Source organism: Acanthopagrus latus, chromosome 13 (assembly GCF_904848185.1).
Source record: "Acanthopagrus latus isolate v.2019 chromosome 13, fAcaLat1.1, whole genome shotgun sequence".
Taxonomy (NCBI): domain Eukaryota; kingdom Metazoa; phylum Chordata; class Actinopteri; order Spariformes; family Sparidae; genus Acanthopagrus; species Acanthopagrus latus.
In genome coordinates this window covers 22,344,734-22,358,646 of record NC_051051.1, presented here as the reverse complement: position 1 = coordinate 22,358,646, position 13,913 = coordinate 22,344,734, and the positions used below count along the sequence as shown (strand labels likewise).

The window sequence follows — 13,913 nt, the reverse complement described above, 5'->3', positions numbered from 1 at the left end:
TTATCAAAGAAACACAGTGAGTAAGAATTACAATATTTTCCTCCAAAATGTAGTGAAGTGGAAATATTAAGTAGTAGAAAATGTATAAACCAAAAAAAAAAACAAAAAACAAGTTGAGGCAAAGTTTGCATGGGAGACAATGTTTTTCTTTTTTATTAAAAGACACTGCCAAGTTTCTTTCCCTATATCTATAAAAAAAAAAGATGAAAAAAAGGTATGGGGAAATTGGACAATTACATCTCTAGACCAACCATCCATGATTAAATAAAAATAGTATAATATACTCAACTGCTATACAGGACTGTTTCAGGTGACAAATGTCTGATTCGCTTCAATGGCAATGACAGTGTTTGTTGCAAATTTCCTTTTATGCATTATAGTACCTTTACATGAACCGTAACCAATATACATCATGGCATCATTGCAATGTAATCAATAATATTTTTGAAAATTCTGTGGTATCAACTGCACATTCATGTTATTCACAACAACAACTGTATGTTTGAAGGACAGTAGGTTTGAAACTATGAAAAGACACATCATGTGATACAGTCATACAACTGTACTTTATAGAGAGTTGTGTTTGATTTTTAATTCATCAAGTCAACTAGAATTGTCATCACATTAGCTATTGATAAAGGCTGCAGAGAGTCTTGCTCGAATTAATTAAAACGTGTCATTAAAGCAGAAATGACATAATGGGAGACAGCTAAGCACAAGTCACAGTGAGCACAAGTATCAAGAAATCATCCAATCTTTCAAATAATTCTGATGACATAACTGCTTTAAGGCTCACTGAATGATGAGAATAAAAAAGGTATGAATCACACATTATGCCCATAACAGTCATCTTCTTTCAACCTAACTGAACACCTATTGGAGATTTTGCAGAGAAGTGTTAGACCCTCCTCTCCTTCATCAAAACACCAAATGATGGAATTTGGAAGAATGTGTCTTCCCTCTTCCAGAGATCCAAAGACCTGAAGAAATTAAACTAAAGTGTGAAGGAGTAACACATCTGATTTAAAGGATCGTAGGTGAACAACAACTTACTCAGGTGTTCAGTTTTTTATATCAAATGTTTCCTCTCTGGTACATTCAACTATTCATGGTGCAGAGCTAATTAGTGCTTCTGGTCTCAGGAGCCCTGAAGAGCAATCAACAAGGCTTGTAGTCCTTTAAAATACCTTGGACAAGGTTTTTACAGACAGAACTGGGACCAACTGAGTGAAACAGCCACATAACCCAAGTGTGAAATCCATTTCAGTTTCCAAGTCTTTTTAGTCAAAAAAGTCTCAAATAAGACACAACATGTCACAAATGGAAACCTCAAGACATGTCAAAGGTGTTTGGTCTCTCCAGCCTTCCTCTGCATTGTTGGTTTAGTCTATATTGGAGTTCCTTGGAAGCTCAGAGCAATGTTCAACAGCTGAGCTCCCAGCTCCATCTGCTGCCCTCCAGGTAGGAACTCTGCAGCCAGCTCTCTGTAGGTGCTGCACACTCTGCGCGCTTGAACATCCTCCCTATGAATGGCATGTTTCCACCTATGACGCGCCTCACCGTGTAACACGACTAAAGACCTGCGAGGCAGACGCACAGCTACGTGGACTTCCTCTGCTAGTCCTAGTTCTGGCAGACCCTGTTCAAGAGACATAGTGAGCGTGGTGTCCGATAACATGTTGATGGTGACCAGGCGCTTCCCCCACAGCCAGGAGTCGTCCAGGTGTGGATCGATGGCAGAGCCTCGCTGAGGATGGTAATCCAGATTGCACTGCTCCACAGGCTGAAAGCCTGATAGAATTGGCTCTTGTTGCATTCGGTGCACTAGTTTTTGGCTCAAAGGAGGGAGTCCACTGAAGCCACCAAAACGCACTTTCCTTTTCTTGAAGTTTACTTTTGGGCCAAAGTCCTGCAGAAAAGTATGAAGAAAGATATGTGTTTACTTAATCAGAATATAATGATAATAACAATGATGATAATAATATCACATTACTGGGAAATTTACAGAGAGGTGTTGATTGTTTAATTTCCACAAACTGTTTATTCTAATATTTAGTCATATACTTTGTTTGGGCTGTGTGGGTGTGTCAAATATTAATGACACCTGTGACAAATTACATATTTATGAAACTCTCCATATTTATCTAGTCAGCCATAATATCTGCAAACACATGCATGGGTGTGCAGGGAGAGTCTCTGAGCGAATCAAACAACCTAGGATTATTATCACCTGCACATAATGATAAAATGGTTTGTACAAAACTACTAATATATTACATTTACAGTCAGACATGCAAAAAAGTGTTACTGCATTAAAACAATTATCTTACAGATCTCTGTCAAACTGCACAGCAGGAGAACCTTCAGACACCTTGTCAGGTATGCATGCATGCATGCATGAATACATGTAGAGTTTGAATTCATGCCTGGCATTCTGGCAAACTTTTTTGTCTATTACAGCAAATATGACTGAAAGTCCCATGAAACATTTACATTTAACCAAAGCCTCTTCGGAGACCAGTGAGTGACATCACAGATGCTATATTTTCTGACTGTACTGTTTTAAATATACATTTTATTTTATTTCCCAGGGAGCATGCATACTATGGGCATTACTGGAAATATGCCAGAATTAGCACTAAGGCCTGATCAGTAGTCTCTGAAAAATTGGCAACCTTAAATCAAGAAATGAGTTTAAAACAGCAATTTCGATGTAAGGCATGTCAGTTACAGTAAAAGCAGGACAAAGACATGTGCCAAAAATGCACTGTAATTTCTGGAGTAAGAAGATGACCATGAGCTCAAGCTGAAAATCCTGTTATTTTGTAGGTTTAACTGGTATAAAGCTCAGAGGAGGTATGATGACTGTTTCAACACTGTGTCAAACCAACAACCTACGCCCACACTCTCTTGAAATGTTCTTTTGTAATTAGAAAGCATGACCGTGGAAAACCAAATACAAACTCAACTAAAGCAAACAAAACAACATTCGCATAACCTGTTTCCTTCGACCAGACTGGGACTCGGTCCACACATCCTGGTCCATCGTGCGTATCAGCTCTTCCTCCTCCTCCTCTGATATGAAGTTCTCCCACAGGAAGACCCCAGGAAAGGGGAAAGATGCAGCTGTGGCATCTTTACCAATGGCAAGCCTCTTCTCAGGATCGTAGAGGAAGTAATGCACAATCTTCACATGTAAAAACAACACAGACATGTTGGGTCAATTATAGATAGACAATAGACACGGCTTTCCAGGTGTTTTCATTTGACAGTAAGACATTCACGTCTTCCTAAAAGGTGCATTACATTAGTCACCTCCAGCCCAGGAAGTGCAACAGTCAAGCAGAGTTCAGTGTACACAAGAGACAAATACAAAAAAAGATACATACAACGAACTATGGTGCCTCTGTACACTCAACGGTAAATAAACTACAGGCTGCAATGTCCTCCTTTAAGAATAAAGGGCAAAACGGAAATACTGTCCAAAAAAAAAAAAAACAAAAACAAAAAAAAACTGACGAGAAGTCGAAACCGTAACACAATTTAGTTCAGTTAAAACTTTTTGGCGTTAGCTTTGAGTGTCCTGTGAGGGCATCCGTAGCTGTGTGTGAGCGGCGCTAGCAACAGCAGTTATGTCCGTTTCTGGCTGATTAAAGACAATTAAATGTAAATATTAGTTAGACATGTTTACCTTTGGTTCGTGTGCCTCCAAGGGTCCGTTTCCCTTGAGCTTTTCACATACGAGACACCGCCGAATGCCTTTACAAGCACACGAAGTCACACCGTCACTGCTGTCAGGAGCCATCATCCTGCATTTTCTCCTTCTTCGTGTGTTGTAGATGACGAAGCTGTTGAAACAGATACACAGCGCCATCTACTGAAACGTTTGGTCCTATTCACCTGTCGCTTATGTATCCATCACACACCGTATGAATGATATTTAGATTGAATGTTTAAGCCTCACAGAAGTGTTATGAAATTAAATTAAATAAGCCAAGCAGCAATTATCTATAAATTACATCAAAATGAAGCAACAACAAAGAAATACACCCAAAAAGCCATACAAAATATAGACTAGATTTTTAGTAGAGATCTTAGATATGATTATTGTCACAATTTGATTTTCCTTGCAAGCTGAAAACTGTAAAGAAGAGGGCATCAAAATTCAGAATTGTAATATTTACAATATTTAAACCATAACATTTTTTTCACCATGAATTAATGTTACTCAAAGAGAAGACTGGCATTAGAAAGTTGGCAGGGTCCGCCAAATATAATCAAACTAAAATTAGATTGTGTTTTCCTTTTAAGGCCAGTGTGGCCAGTTCATGCAGTCATGAAAACGAGAGTTTGTTTAGGCATAAAAAAAACAAACAAAACAAAACAAAAAAAAATCGCTTTTCCCCCAAAACACATAGTGAGACTTTAAAGTAACTTTTGAATACCTACAATTTGTCAATGTAATTGCATGAATCTTTAAAATGAATATATGTATACCGAAAATCAGAACATTTTTGGTATTCTACCATGTGTATTTCCCCGCCAGAGAGACTGACAGGACATTATATTTACGTTTTGCCTGGCAGGAAGTACTCGGGGTAAAAACCCCCTTGGTTTTAGTTAATTTAAACCACGCCCACCGGATACACGTAGAGTTTCCCCGGGAAAGCTCGGTTTCTACGGTAGTTCACTGAAGTTGCTCAAGTGTCGGTAAGTAACCACAATTATTTACAAATTCCTGATTGTAATACTTTATTTTAGAAGTTACAAGTCTGTAGTGTGCAGTATAAAACGAATAATGTGTTAATTGTTTATTATGGAACTTCGTAGCAAAGAAATAACGCTATAATGGTTCCAACGTGGTTAGCTAGCTAACCTCTGTTGTTGCAAAGAAGTTAAACATCTGTTGAGCAAGAAACATATTGTTTTCGATAGATGTGTCGCGAATTAACTTAAAAACATTAGAAGTTACTCCAGTATACTTAAACAGCTGATGTTCTCGGTGTACAACCTTCTTTAACTGCCGAAAACGTGTGAGTTTTTGTGTTGTTATGTGTCTCTGCCCATTCTCTAATGGTAAATAACTATCTTCTTTGCGCTAACGTTCTGATTTACACACAGTGAACGTGTGTTTTTACTGCAGGTAACCTCGTAATCATAAATAGATGCAGTAACTTAAAAAAGTAAGGATGAATCGAATTATTTTCCAGGTAATCAATGAAATGATGATCTCATGTAATGTACCTCAAAAACGAGTACAAAGGAACACACACATCCTGTTGAGTCTGATAGAGATTAATTCTTTATTGTCTTTCTCTAGAAGTTATTTGCTTTTTAGTTTGTACAGTTAAAAGACATCCAGAACAAGCACAAAACAACAAGAAAGGTAACCATAATATGTTTTCAGATCTAGGAGATTTTGCAAAGACGAAATGACTTTTAAAACCAAGAAAAACTTTGGTTTACTTGTGCAAATACTGTAATTCCCAAGTGTTTGTAACCCATGGGACACCTCAGCAGATGCCTATGAGCTTTGAAAAAGAAGTGGAGTAAAAAAAGTAGAAATTATGTGGTTATTTAGATTGTAAATACAAAGATAGGATTACAATGTGTTGTGAGAATGATCTGAAGTATTTCTATAGTGTCCCAAAACCCTAAAAACTACCTCCCAAAATAAGCATTTTCCACCAGAGCCACAGCCTATGAGCCTGAATAGAGTACCTGAATACCACATGCAGTGATGGAGTATTCTGCAGCGAGTTAGCAAACGAGCAGAGCAGTCAAAGGCCACAAATGCAAATTTCACCGAAACCACTGAAACAACCTATTCCAGGATCACCATGTCATCAATTGAATAGTATAGTATCAATGAATTAGAATTAGCAGATTTTGAAAATAAAAAAAGTAGGGAACCACCAGCGTTATTGTTTCTGAGGTTTAACAATCAGGGTATAAACATTTCTATCTTTATACAACGGTTGCAGCAAAAATTTGCATTATTTACACCCATGTTTGCAAGCTAGCAATCTTCCTCCCTGTTTCCTTTTTGTACCACCAAAAACAGTTTGTAACTGTTGATAAGAATTTGGATCGCCCCACTCATTTGCTTATGTTCTTAGACAGGTTTCGCAGGTGTGTACTGGCAGATCATGAGATGTAGCAAATAAAACAGGACCTACTCATCAAAACTTAGCTCCAGAGAGCCACTTGCCTCCTACGGTGCCCTTTGTTACTACTAGGATTAAAGAAACACTTAAGACAATTCCCCTTTTTGTTGAGTTCCAGTTCGCACATGGCTGCAGAGATGTAGTTGAGTATTTAGGGCGTGGCCATTACACAAAAGGGGCATCAGAGCACACCTCTGGAAGCACCCAGATTATTTGCTGGGTGTGATTAGAGGTATAACAGACTTGAATCTCTCAACAGAGACAGTACTGAAACTGTGACCTCCTTTGTATCTCCATCCATAGGATACAGAATGTAATAAGTTGCATTTTATTCCTTTCTACAGATAAACAATGGAAAAAATAACAGAGAAGCTTTTACTGGAGAAAGGATCTCCAAAAACCAACAAACTGGAGCAAATCAAGACACTGACGTAAGAATGGTTTAGTTACTTTATTTATTCCATGTACCAATGTTGTTTCTGTGAATCAAAATCCAGTGATTTATGAACAATAATAAGCCTTTAAAGAGTGAAGAAAATCCCTAATACATAGAAATATTGATACATTGTTGTTGGCGTCCATTAAATAGCCACACATTTAGTTTGTTATGTTTTAACAATGATTTACATCTCTCTGCTCTTCAGTCTATCCAAACTGGGCCTGAAGCACCAGGACCTGCCAGTCAAGCTGCTGTCCCGTCTCCAGTCCCTGGAGCGATGGGATCTGTCTGGAAACAGACTACAGGAGTTGCCAAAGAAACTAGGGCTGCCTGCGCTTCGCTACCTGGACCTCAGCGACAATCAGATAGAAGATGTTACCACTCTGGAGTCTCTGAGCAGTCTGGAAGAACTCAAGCTGGAGGACAACGTTTATATCACTGTGAGTGCATATCATGAGTTTATAGTTCCTAGTTTTAAGTGAGTGCAGTCATAGAAAGCAGAAAGCAATAATTTGTAGAAAGTCGACAAAGCCATATTTAAATATTATTATGCACCTGTAACTGCATGACTTTCATAAATCTACTCACACTTTAAAAAAAAAAGTTTTGCTTTGATTTGACATCCCTCTGTAGAATGCTATCTCAAAACATAATTTAGTTGTTTACAGCACAATCACATCTGATTTAATGTGAAATAATGAAATAACCATTTTGATATGAACGTATTTCAATATGTAATTTACCTAAATTTGAAAGACTGATAGAAGCCAAAAAGTTGGAAGCTTTGAATATTCCCATAAAGTGTAGTATGCCAGGAAATTTGATGTAGATGTAATATGGCCTAACCTTTTTAGCGTGTATTTTTCAGGAGTGTTTTCAAATAAAAATGAAGCCTCATGGGTCCTAGACTTTATTGAATTGTATCTTTTCCTCATCAGGTGAGTGACAATTATAAGCTGATGGCGTTGTTGCCCAAACTGAGGATATACAACGGTAAAGACATCAGTACGACTGCCAACCACGTACGCTTCGTCTACACTGAGAACCTGATGACCAGAGTAGGAAACCGATCACCTATTTCACCTTATGTCATGATATGACGAGTGTCAGTAATCCAGTTTAAACTAATATGTTTCTGTTAACATTGTCTTTTTAAATTAAGATAAGTGCAGTTTGGGAGAAGAGCTTCTCTCTCCCTGATCCCATCACCACAGAGAAAATGTCCGCCTTGGAGACAAGCTTTGTCGACACTGCTCGTATTCAGGTTAAATTTGGGCCCAATTCAGTCAGTGACTTCACTAGATGGAGGGTAAGTTCATGATGTTTGAGACACTCTGTTTTTTGTGTGTTGCTTTTTGTCATTTTTAGTAACCATCTCTTTCGGTTCTCAGGTGGAGATTTTGGCTAAGGAGTATTTGCGCTCTCTGACAGAACCACAGGAAGAACCGGACAGCAAGGAGGCTAATGAAACTAAGGAGAACTGTGTAAGAATCTTAAGGATAGCAAAAGAAATTCAGGATGTTGTATACATGATTTGTCCTGGAGTTGGTTTAATGCTCATACTTTGGTTTTGCCTTTTTTTCAGGATGTTTCGACGCCTACAAAGAGGAAACAAACTGCATCAGCAGTCGACTTGAACATTAGCCTGACACCTCGCAAGAAATTACGCCCAGATCTACCGGCCTCCCCCGTTCAAGACAGTCCCCGCAAAACCAGTCTCCGCCTCAGACCTCAGGCGCTAACCCAGACTGAACCCATGAGGATGAGTCCCCGCAAAACAGTTCAGCCACCCTCCACCCCCACCAGAGGACAGACGAGGGCAGAGACACCCAAGAGAGGCTCTAAAGTGAGACACGTTCAGGAAGATGGAGCTCAGATTAAACAGAGAGAAAGTGTTGGCAGGAAGGAGCTGCAGAGAGATGTTGACATGCTGGCCACACTAAAGAGCTGTGGCAGGACACAGGTAATGTAAAAACAGCTTTTTGTGATGCAAATGAAGATTATAACACCCCTTCTTTCCTCTGTTTGCGGAGCTCCAAGATCTAAATAATTGTTTGCGGAAAGGCTGTGAGGGATCTGGAACTGGTAACATATCGTCTGTTCGGTGTTAAATCTGGTCCACGATCTGTTCGCTTTGGCTCAGAGCAAACCAAGATAACTAACAATTATTGGCCAGATTGTCATGAGGATAAATCCCAGTATTTTTATTGAAGTATCCAAAATTGGCACTTTGGAAAAAACATGTCTGTTAAGTCAACCTGGGATTTCAATATCAGTTGGTCAGTGCACCATTTCCGTCCGGACTTAATGTCAACAACTACTGAACTCCAGAAATTCAGTCATATCCCCTATAAATCACATGACTTTGATGATCTGCTGGCTTTCCTCTAGTGTCACCATTAGTTTGACGTTTGTGACATTTTTTGAGTCAAATTTGATACACATTCACATCCTCATTAGGATGAATTCTGACTAACTTTTTTGATCCCTTACATTCTCTATTATCAGGGTAAAATTGAAATGTGTCCGAAACGGGTTCAATACAAAATACACGTAAAACTAATGCCATTGTCTAAACCTCGGGTGTGTTAGTGTTTACGTCTCACTAGGACATTTTATCATGCTAAGATGGCAAACATGGAAAGATTCTAGTTACTAATGCTTAGCATGCTAGCAGTGTTTGTGGCTATGTTTGATGTCATGAGACCAGTCATTAAAATCCATGCTTCTCCACCACTCTGACATCTCCCTATTTCTTTTCTTCTTTGTCCATGTGTCCTTCCTCCTGCAGCCCGTGCATCTGAAGCCTCTCCATGTCCTCCAGTGCCACAGTAAACAGGACAGCCCGGAGGACTTCTCCACCCAGCTGTGGGCCTGCGCCTTCCAGCCGCTGCCAGATTCCACTGGTACTACACAAGATTTAGAAAGAACACCCCCCAAGGCTTTTAAATGATCAAATTGAAAGGCTTTACATTTGCTTATCGAGTCTTTTCTCCTGTGTGAACAGGTGCAGGTGGAGGAAGCCGCTTGGTTGCTACCTGTGGTGGAGACTCTCTGTGTGTGATCGACTGTGAAACAGGGATGGTGATGAAGAAGTACAAAGTTCCTGGAGAGGTTTGCTTCATTTATTCTCTTCTCTAAGTCTGCTGAAGGGTAGGCTTCTGGATTTGCGTGAACAGAAAAATTGTACTTTAAAAATTGTATTTTATGTCCTTTTTCTCTCAATGTTCTCACTATGAAAACACCTTATACCAGACAGGACTAAAGAATCACACAATTGCATCATTATAAAACTCAAAATACAAGGAAATGTCTACTTGATTTTTTTTTTTTAATCTCTGGTCAAGTGGACATTAGCGCACATGATATTGATTTTGAGATTCATATTTGTAATTAACAGAATATTGTGTGGCAGGCATGATTAATTTGTGTTGGTGTAGCCTAATGTGCAGAATTTGCAGATTAAACGGAATATTTCCTATCATGATATAAGTTATTTTTTAAGGTTAAGGTATTTAATGCTGCCTGTTTGTTATTCTTTACAACAGGAGTTCTTCTCGTTGGCCTGGTCCACAGTGTTGATGTCCAGAGGTAAAGCTTCAGCTCAGCACTGCAGTATTCTGGCTGCTGGTGGGAAAAGAGGACTGGTCAAATTGATCCACCCCAGAAACAATGTGGCCTACGGGGAGTTCAGAGCGAGCCGCAAGTCGCTCTCTGTCCTCCGCTTCAACCACCACCAGGGGAACTTCCTCTTCAGTGAGTCCCAACATTTTGAGCTCTGATCCTTTGACGGCAGACAGTTTAATTTTGCTAATTGCAACTTGAGTCTTTTATAGTTATGTGACAATTTCTATCAGTAATCAGGATTCATATGAAGTCTTGAAATGTTGGATTTAGATTTTTTGGTGGTCAACATACTTTTCATCTACATGGTCACACATTCAAAACAAAATAATTTAAATATGATGATAGGAAATGATTTGGTTGTCATGACGTGACGGTAAACGAAAAGGAAGTAATCAATCTAATCAATGACATGGTATCCGAGCTTGTACTTTCAGATACAGAAAGTACTGTGCTCATTTGATCTCACTTAGATTAATATTTTAAAAATCCTGTTAACTTCAGAGTGTGGTCTGACCAGTTCATGTTTTCTCGTGCAGCGGGATCATATGATAACAAGATAGTCATGTGGGACATCGGTGGAGTGGACGTTCAGTACAACTACAAAGTTGTGTGAGTATTTCTGCTTTTATACCCCACTACAAATCATACTTTAAAATACATTTTCTGAGCCTGAACTCCACTTTAGCACTAACAAAGGCCTAAAAAAGATAGAGAACATTGAGCCGTACATTTTTCCTCACTCATGATGATGTGACAGGTGCAGCAGGTTAGTGTAGAAGTTCATGCTGTGACGATGACAGTATTCCTGCAATGTTTGTGCCTCCAGTCAGCTGCTGATGTTGGAGATCAGTGCCACCCCTCTGCACATCTGCCTCCCCCCGAATTCCCCTAGCTCACACCTGCTGACGGCCTGTGAAGATGGCCTGCACTGCTACAACACACAACTCGGCACTAACACCACCACAAAGAGGTAAAGTCATTCACATTGTGTGTGTATATAATTGTGTTTTTGCATGAGGGTCAGTCTGCTTTGAAGAGCCTTTTGTCTGATCCAGACCTTTTTCAAAAGAGTTTATCCATTAACAATGTTTTTATATGTCAGTAGGTCGAAGGACATGGAGATATCTTTCCCTATATATAAGAAGGAAGACAAAGACCATGACTACCATACCATCGATGGCCTGAGTTTTCTAACAGATGACATCGTGGGTAAGTGAAGCCTTAAAAGTATATAACACACAGAACCACAGTAGTCTATATGCTTACAAAAGGGTTAGGGTTAGGGTTAGGGTTACCCCTTCATTCAGGACCACAACTTTGCTCCAATATCCAAGAATTATTGAATGGATTGCCATGAATTTTTGAACAGATATGGTCATAAATTCTTCTTTTTTCCACCTGTTTTTTCACCTATGGTTCTTTATCTCCCTCAGCCTCCAAAAACTACATGCATGGTTGCATTTATTTGTGGAGCTGGAGCCAGACCAAAGCTCAGAGGCCTGACAAGAAGAGTAGGGCAGTGTGTGCTGTGGTTCTGGCTGAGCTGCAGTGGACTAACACTGAAATTCCTTACCTGGCTCTCAACACCTGTCCTGGTAAGAACAAGTCGAAAATAACTGGAAAACTTGGAGAGTGCAATGTCATTGTGCTGCATTTTCTGTTAATTTGGACTGTTTTACAGTTTTCTCAAAGTGCTCTTTTAGTTGCATCGGTTTTGTTTTAATGTTTGACCTCAGTCAAGCGTCAAACCAGTGTTTCAGTTTGAGGCTGGACTCCAGTAGACTGTATTTCCTGAGCTTCGTGTTTGAATAACCGAGAAAAACTCTGTCTGAAATTCCTCTTTTCAGGCCAAGCCTACATCGTGTGTGGTGATGATAAAGGCAGACTGTGGACATATCATGTCACCAAACTGCAGAAAAACAGCCTCCAGAGTGGGAAACCCGTTCAGCCCACTGAGGTAACAATCTCTCCCAAATGTCCTGCTACCTCACAACCCTGCTTTCATAATATATGTTTGCACTCTTTTCACCAAATGAATTGCTGTGATCTGAGAACACAGTGATATTACTAAAAAACATCACAGTGGAAGAACAAACATCTGTCAGTTTACAGATCGACTTTCTGCTTCAAATACTGTACTTACCATTGTTGTAATTGTACTTTCCTCCAATGCAATAAGAAAACTGGCCATATGGGTGTTCCAACTTCTAGCCTTTTAATAAAGTGGTTTAGATAATCTAAAGACTTAACTGTTTACAATCGTCTGCCAGCTTTTGTTTGTTCAGTCCAGTCCAGTGACGTTGCTACATTAAATAGATAATATATTTAATATATAGAGCTCTTCTGCTTTTTCTGAAATTCTAACTTTTAATGATTAATTAAGCAGAGAGAATGAGGATGGAAAAACTGCAGCACACTGTCACTCAGCCGTTGACGTGTTCTATGTTTTGGTAGGTGTTGGAGTGGCCGACTCCTGTGAGGAAGGACCATGGCCAGTTGGACGGCCCGTCCATCAACAGCGTAGCAATGGACCCTGAGCTCCAGTACCTGGTGGCCCTTAGTGACAAGAATATGGTGATAGTGTGGAAGAGAGAGGAGTCGTCCTGAGAAACGTGAGCTGTGCGACTGCAAGTCAGTGTCAGTCAGTGATTTTATACCAGTTTTCTGATTCATTAGTTTTTTTTTTCCCCGGGGGGAATTGATGAGGATTTACCAGATCTTGGTATTTGTGAAGTAAGAGATCAACAGTGAAGTTTCATCCAGTCTGAAATTTTTTAAAAACTCTTTTCCTTCACAAGTTGAGGAAAGTGTCATGCTGATGCTGCAGTAAGATCTGACATATTCAAAGAATATATTCACTTTATTCTTTACTTTTATATGAAAATGTGTGGCATTAAGATGACACCTTTTTATATAGATAGACGGGTAAACTTAAAGTTAGTGCTGTTGGGAATAGCAGCATAGCCGGCGGAAGAAGTTGTCACTATGTGACTTTTTTTTTTTTGCTTTTAGTCATGTATCTGATAAGATAAAGCGCACAATCATGTTCAGTCCAAACATAAGCCATGTTAATGACTAAAAAAAAGAAATGTTTAAACATTCAGAACACATCCTTGCATCTGTTTAAGGCAACATAATTACAGTAATGCTGTATTTTGACTCAGGTAGTTGAGCTAGCTTTAGATCTTTTATAGTCTGTTGTCCAGTTTTATTTTTGTCTTTAGCAGAATTTCATGTCAGTTTTTTTCTTTGCCCTCAAGCAGTCAAAAATACCTGTTTGTAATTCATCAGTTTTACATTTTCAGTCAGTCTGACTCAATGGCCCTATGAATAGGACTGTTTTGGTGCTGTATTTTTCATTTTAAATGTTCAAATTTCACGTGACCAATTGTACATGAAAGAGCCTTGTTTTATGTTATAACAGTTTTTGGACCTTGCTCATTATTGTTCTGGTAACGCTTCTCAATAATGCTGTGATGACTGAGGAGGCAAAAGTAAGAATGCAGCCTAGAAACTGAGGCTGAGAAACTACTGGCAGTAGTGTGTCGGTTCCTCCCTACTATCTAATTTTATAGTATTTGTACTGGATCTGTGTTTCTGTTGCAGTCCAACATGATTTCTTATGTCATGAGGTTGCACAACTGTCTTGATTCAAATAAAACAAATGACAGCATTTCCTG

At 39.2% G+C, this 13,913-nt stretch overlaps 2 protein-coding genes across 7 annotated transcripts; one reads left to right on the top strand and one right to left on the bottom strand.

Moving 5' to 3' along the window:
* Nucleotides 1–124: 124 nt before the first annotated feature.
* Nucleotides 125–4,336, bottom strand: alkbh4 (alkB homolog 4, lysine demthylase). Of its 4 annotated transcripts, XM_037118828.1 has the most exons (4): nucleotides 4,213–4,336; nucleotides 3,692–3,848; nucleotides 2,999–3,187; nucleotides 125–1,909 (listed from the first exon to the last, which is right to left on the bottom strand). In XM_037118828.1, the coding sequence occupies exons 1-4, from the start codon at nucleotides 4,245–4,247 to the stop codon at nucleotides 1,388–1,390; spliced, it is 903 nt and encodes a 300-aa protein (XP_036974723.1). In that variant the 5' UTR covers nucleotides 4,248–4,336; the 3' UTR covers nucleotides 125–1,387. The 4 variants fall into 4 exon arrangements, with proteins under 4 accessions (XP_036974723.1, XP_036974724.1, XP_036974726.1 ...); XM_037118829.1 differs by lacking the exon at nucleotides 4,213–4,336 and having other exon boundaries at nucleotides 3,692–4,119; XM_037118831.1 differs by lacking the exons at nucleotides 3,692–3,848; nucleotides 4,213–4,336 and adding an exon at nucleotides 3,390–3,522.
* Nucleotides 4,337–4,596: 260 nt separating this feature from the next.
* lrwd1 (leucine-rich repeats and WD repeat domain containing 1) lies at nucleotides 4,597–13,906 on the top strand. Of its 3 annotated transcripts, XM_037118826.1 has the most exons (17): nucleotides 4,597–4,710; nucleotides 6,512–6,598; nucleotides 6,812–7,046; nucleotides 7,545–7,664; nucleotides 7,769–7,915; nucleotides 7,998–8,090; nucleotides 8,192–8,494; nucleotides 8,531–8,569; nucleotides 9,398–9,512; nucleotides 9,614–9,720; nucleotides 10,155–10,362; nucleotides 10,770–10,842; nucleotides 11,060–11,203; nucleotides 11,336–11,442; nucleotides 11,667–11,828; nucleotides 12,081–12,190; nucleotides 12,688–13,906. In XM_037118826.1, the coding sequence occupies exons 2-17, from the start codon at nucleotides 6,519–6,521 to the stop codon at nucleotides 12,838–12,840; spliced, it is 2,196 nt and encodes a 731-aa protein (XP_036974721.1). In that variant the 5' UTR covers nucleotides 4,597–4,710; nucleotides 6,512–6,518; the 3' UTR covers nucleotides 12,841–13,906. The 3 variants fall into 3 exon arrangements, with proteins under 3 accessions (XP_036974721.1, XP_036974719.1, XP_036974718.1); XM_037118824.1 differs by having other exon boundaries at nucleotides 8,192–8,569; nucleotides 11,339–11,442; XM_037118823.1 differs by having other exon boundaries at nucleotides 4,598–4,710; nucleotides 8,192–8,569.
* The last annotated feature ends 7 nt before the right edge of the window (nucleotides 13,907–13,913 follow it).

Bases quoted from the DNA above. Each gene is read 5' to 3' on its own strand.
- alkbh4 (XM_037118828.1), bottom strand. From the start codon at position 4,247: ATGCCAGTCTTCTCTTTGAGTAACATTAATTCATG. The intron at 3,188-3,691 runs GTAAACATGTCT...TTACATGTGAAG, and splicing joins TGGAGGCACACGAACCAAAG to ATTGTGCATTACTTCCTCTA. The intron at 1,910-2,998 runs GTTATGCGAATG...ACTTTTCTGCAG, and splicing joins AGTCTGGTCGAAGGAAACAG to GACTTTGGCCCAAAAGTAAA.
- lrwd1 (XM_037118823.1), top strand. From the start codon at position 6,519: ATGGAAAAAATAACAGAGAAGCTTTTACTGGAGAAAGGATCTCCAAAA. The intron at 9,721-10,154 runs GTTTGCTTCATT...TCTTTACAACAG, and splicing joins AGTACAAAGTTCCTGGAGAG to GAGTTCTTCTCGTTGGCCTG. The intron at 10,363-10,769 runs GTGAGTCCCAAC...TTTCTCGTGCAG, and splicing joins CCAGGGGAACTTCCTCTTCA to CGGGATCATATGATAACAAG.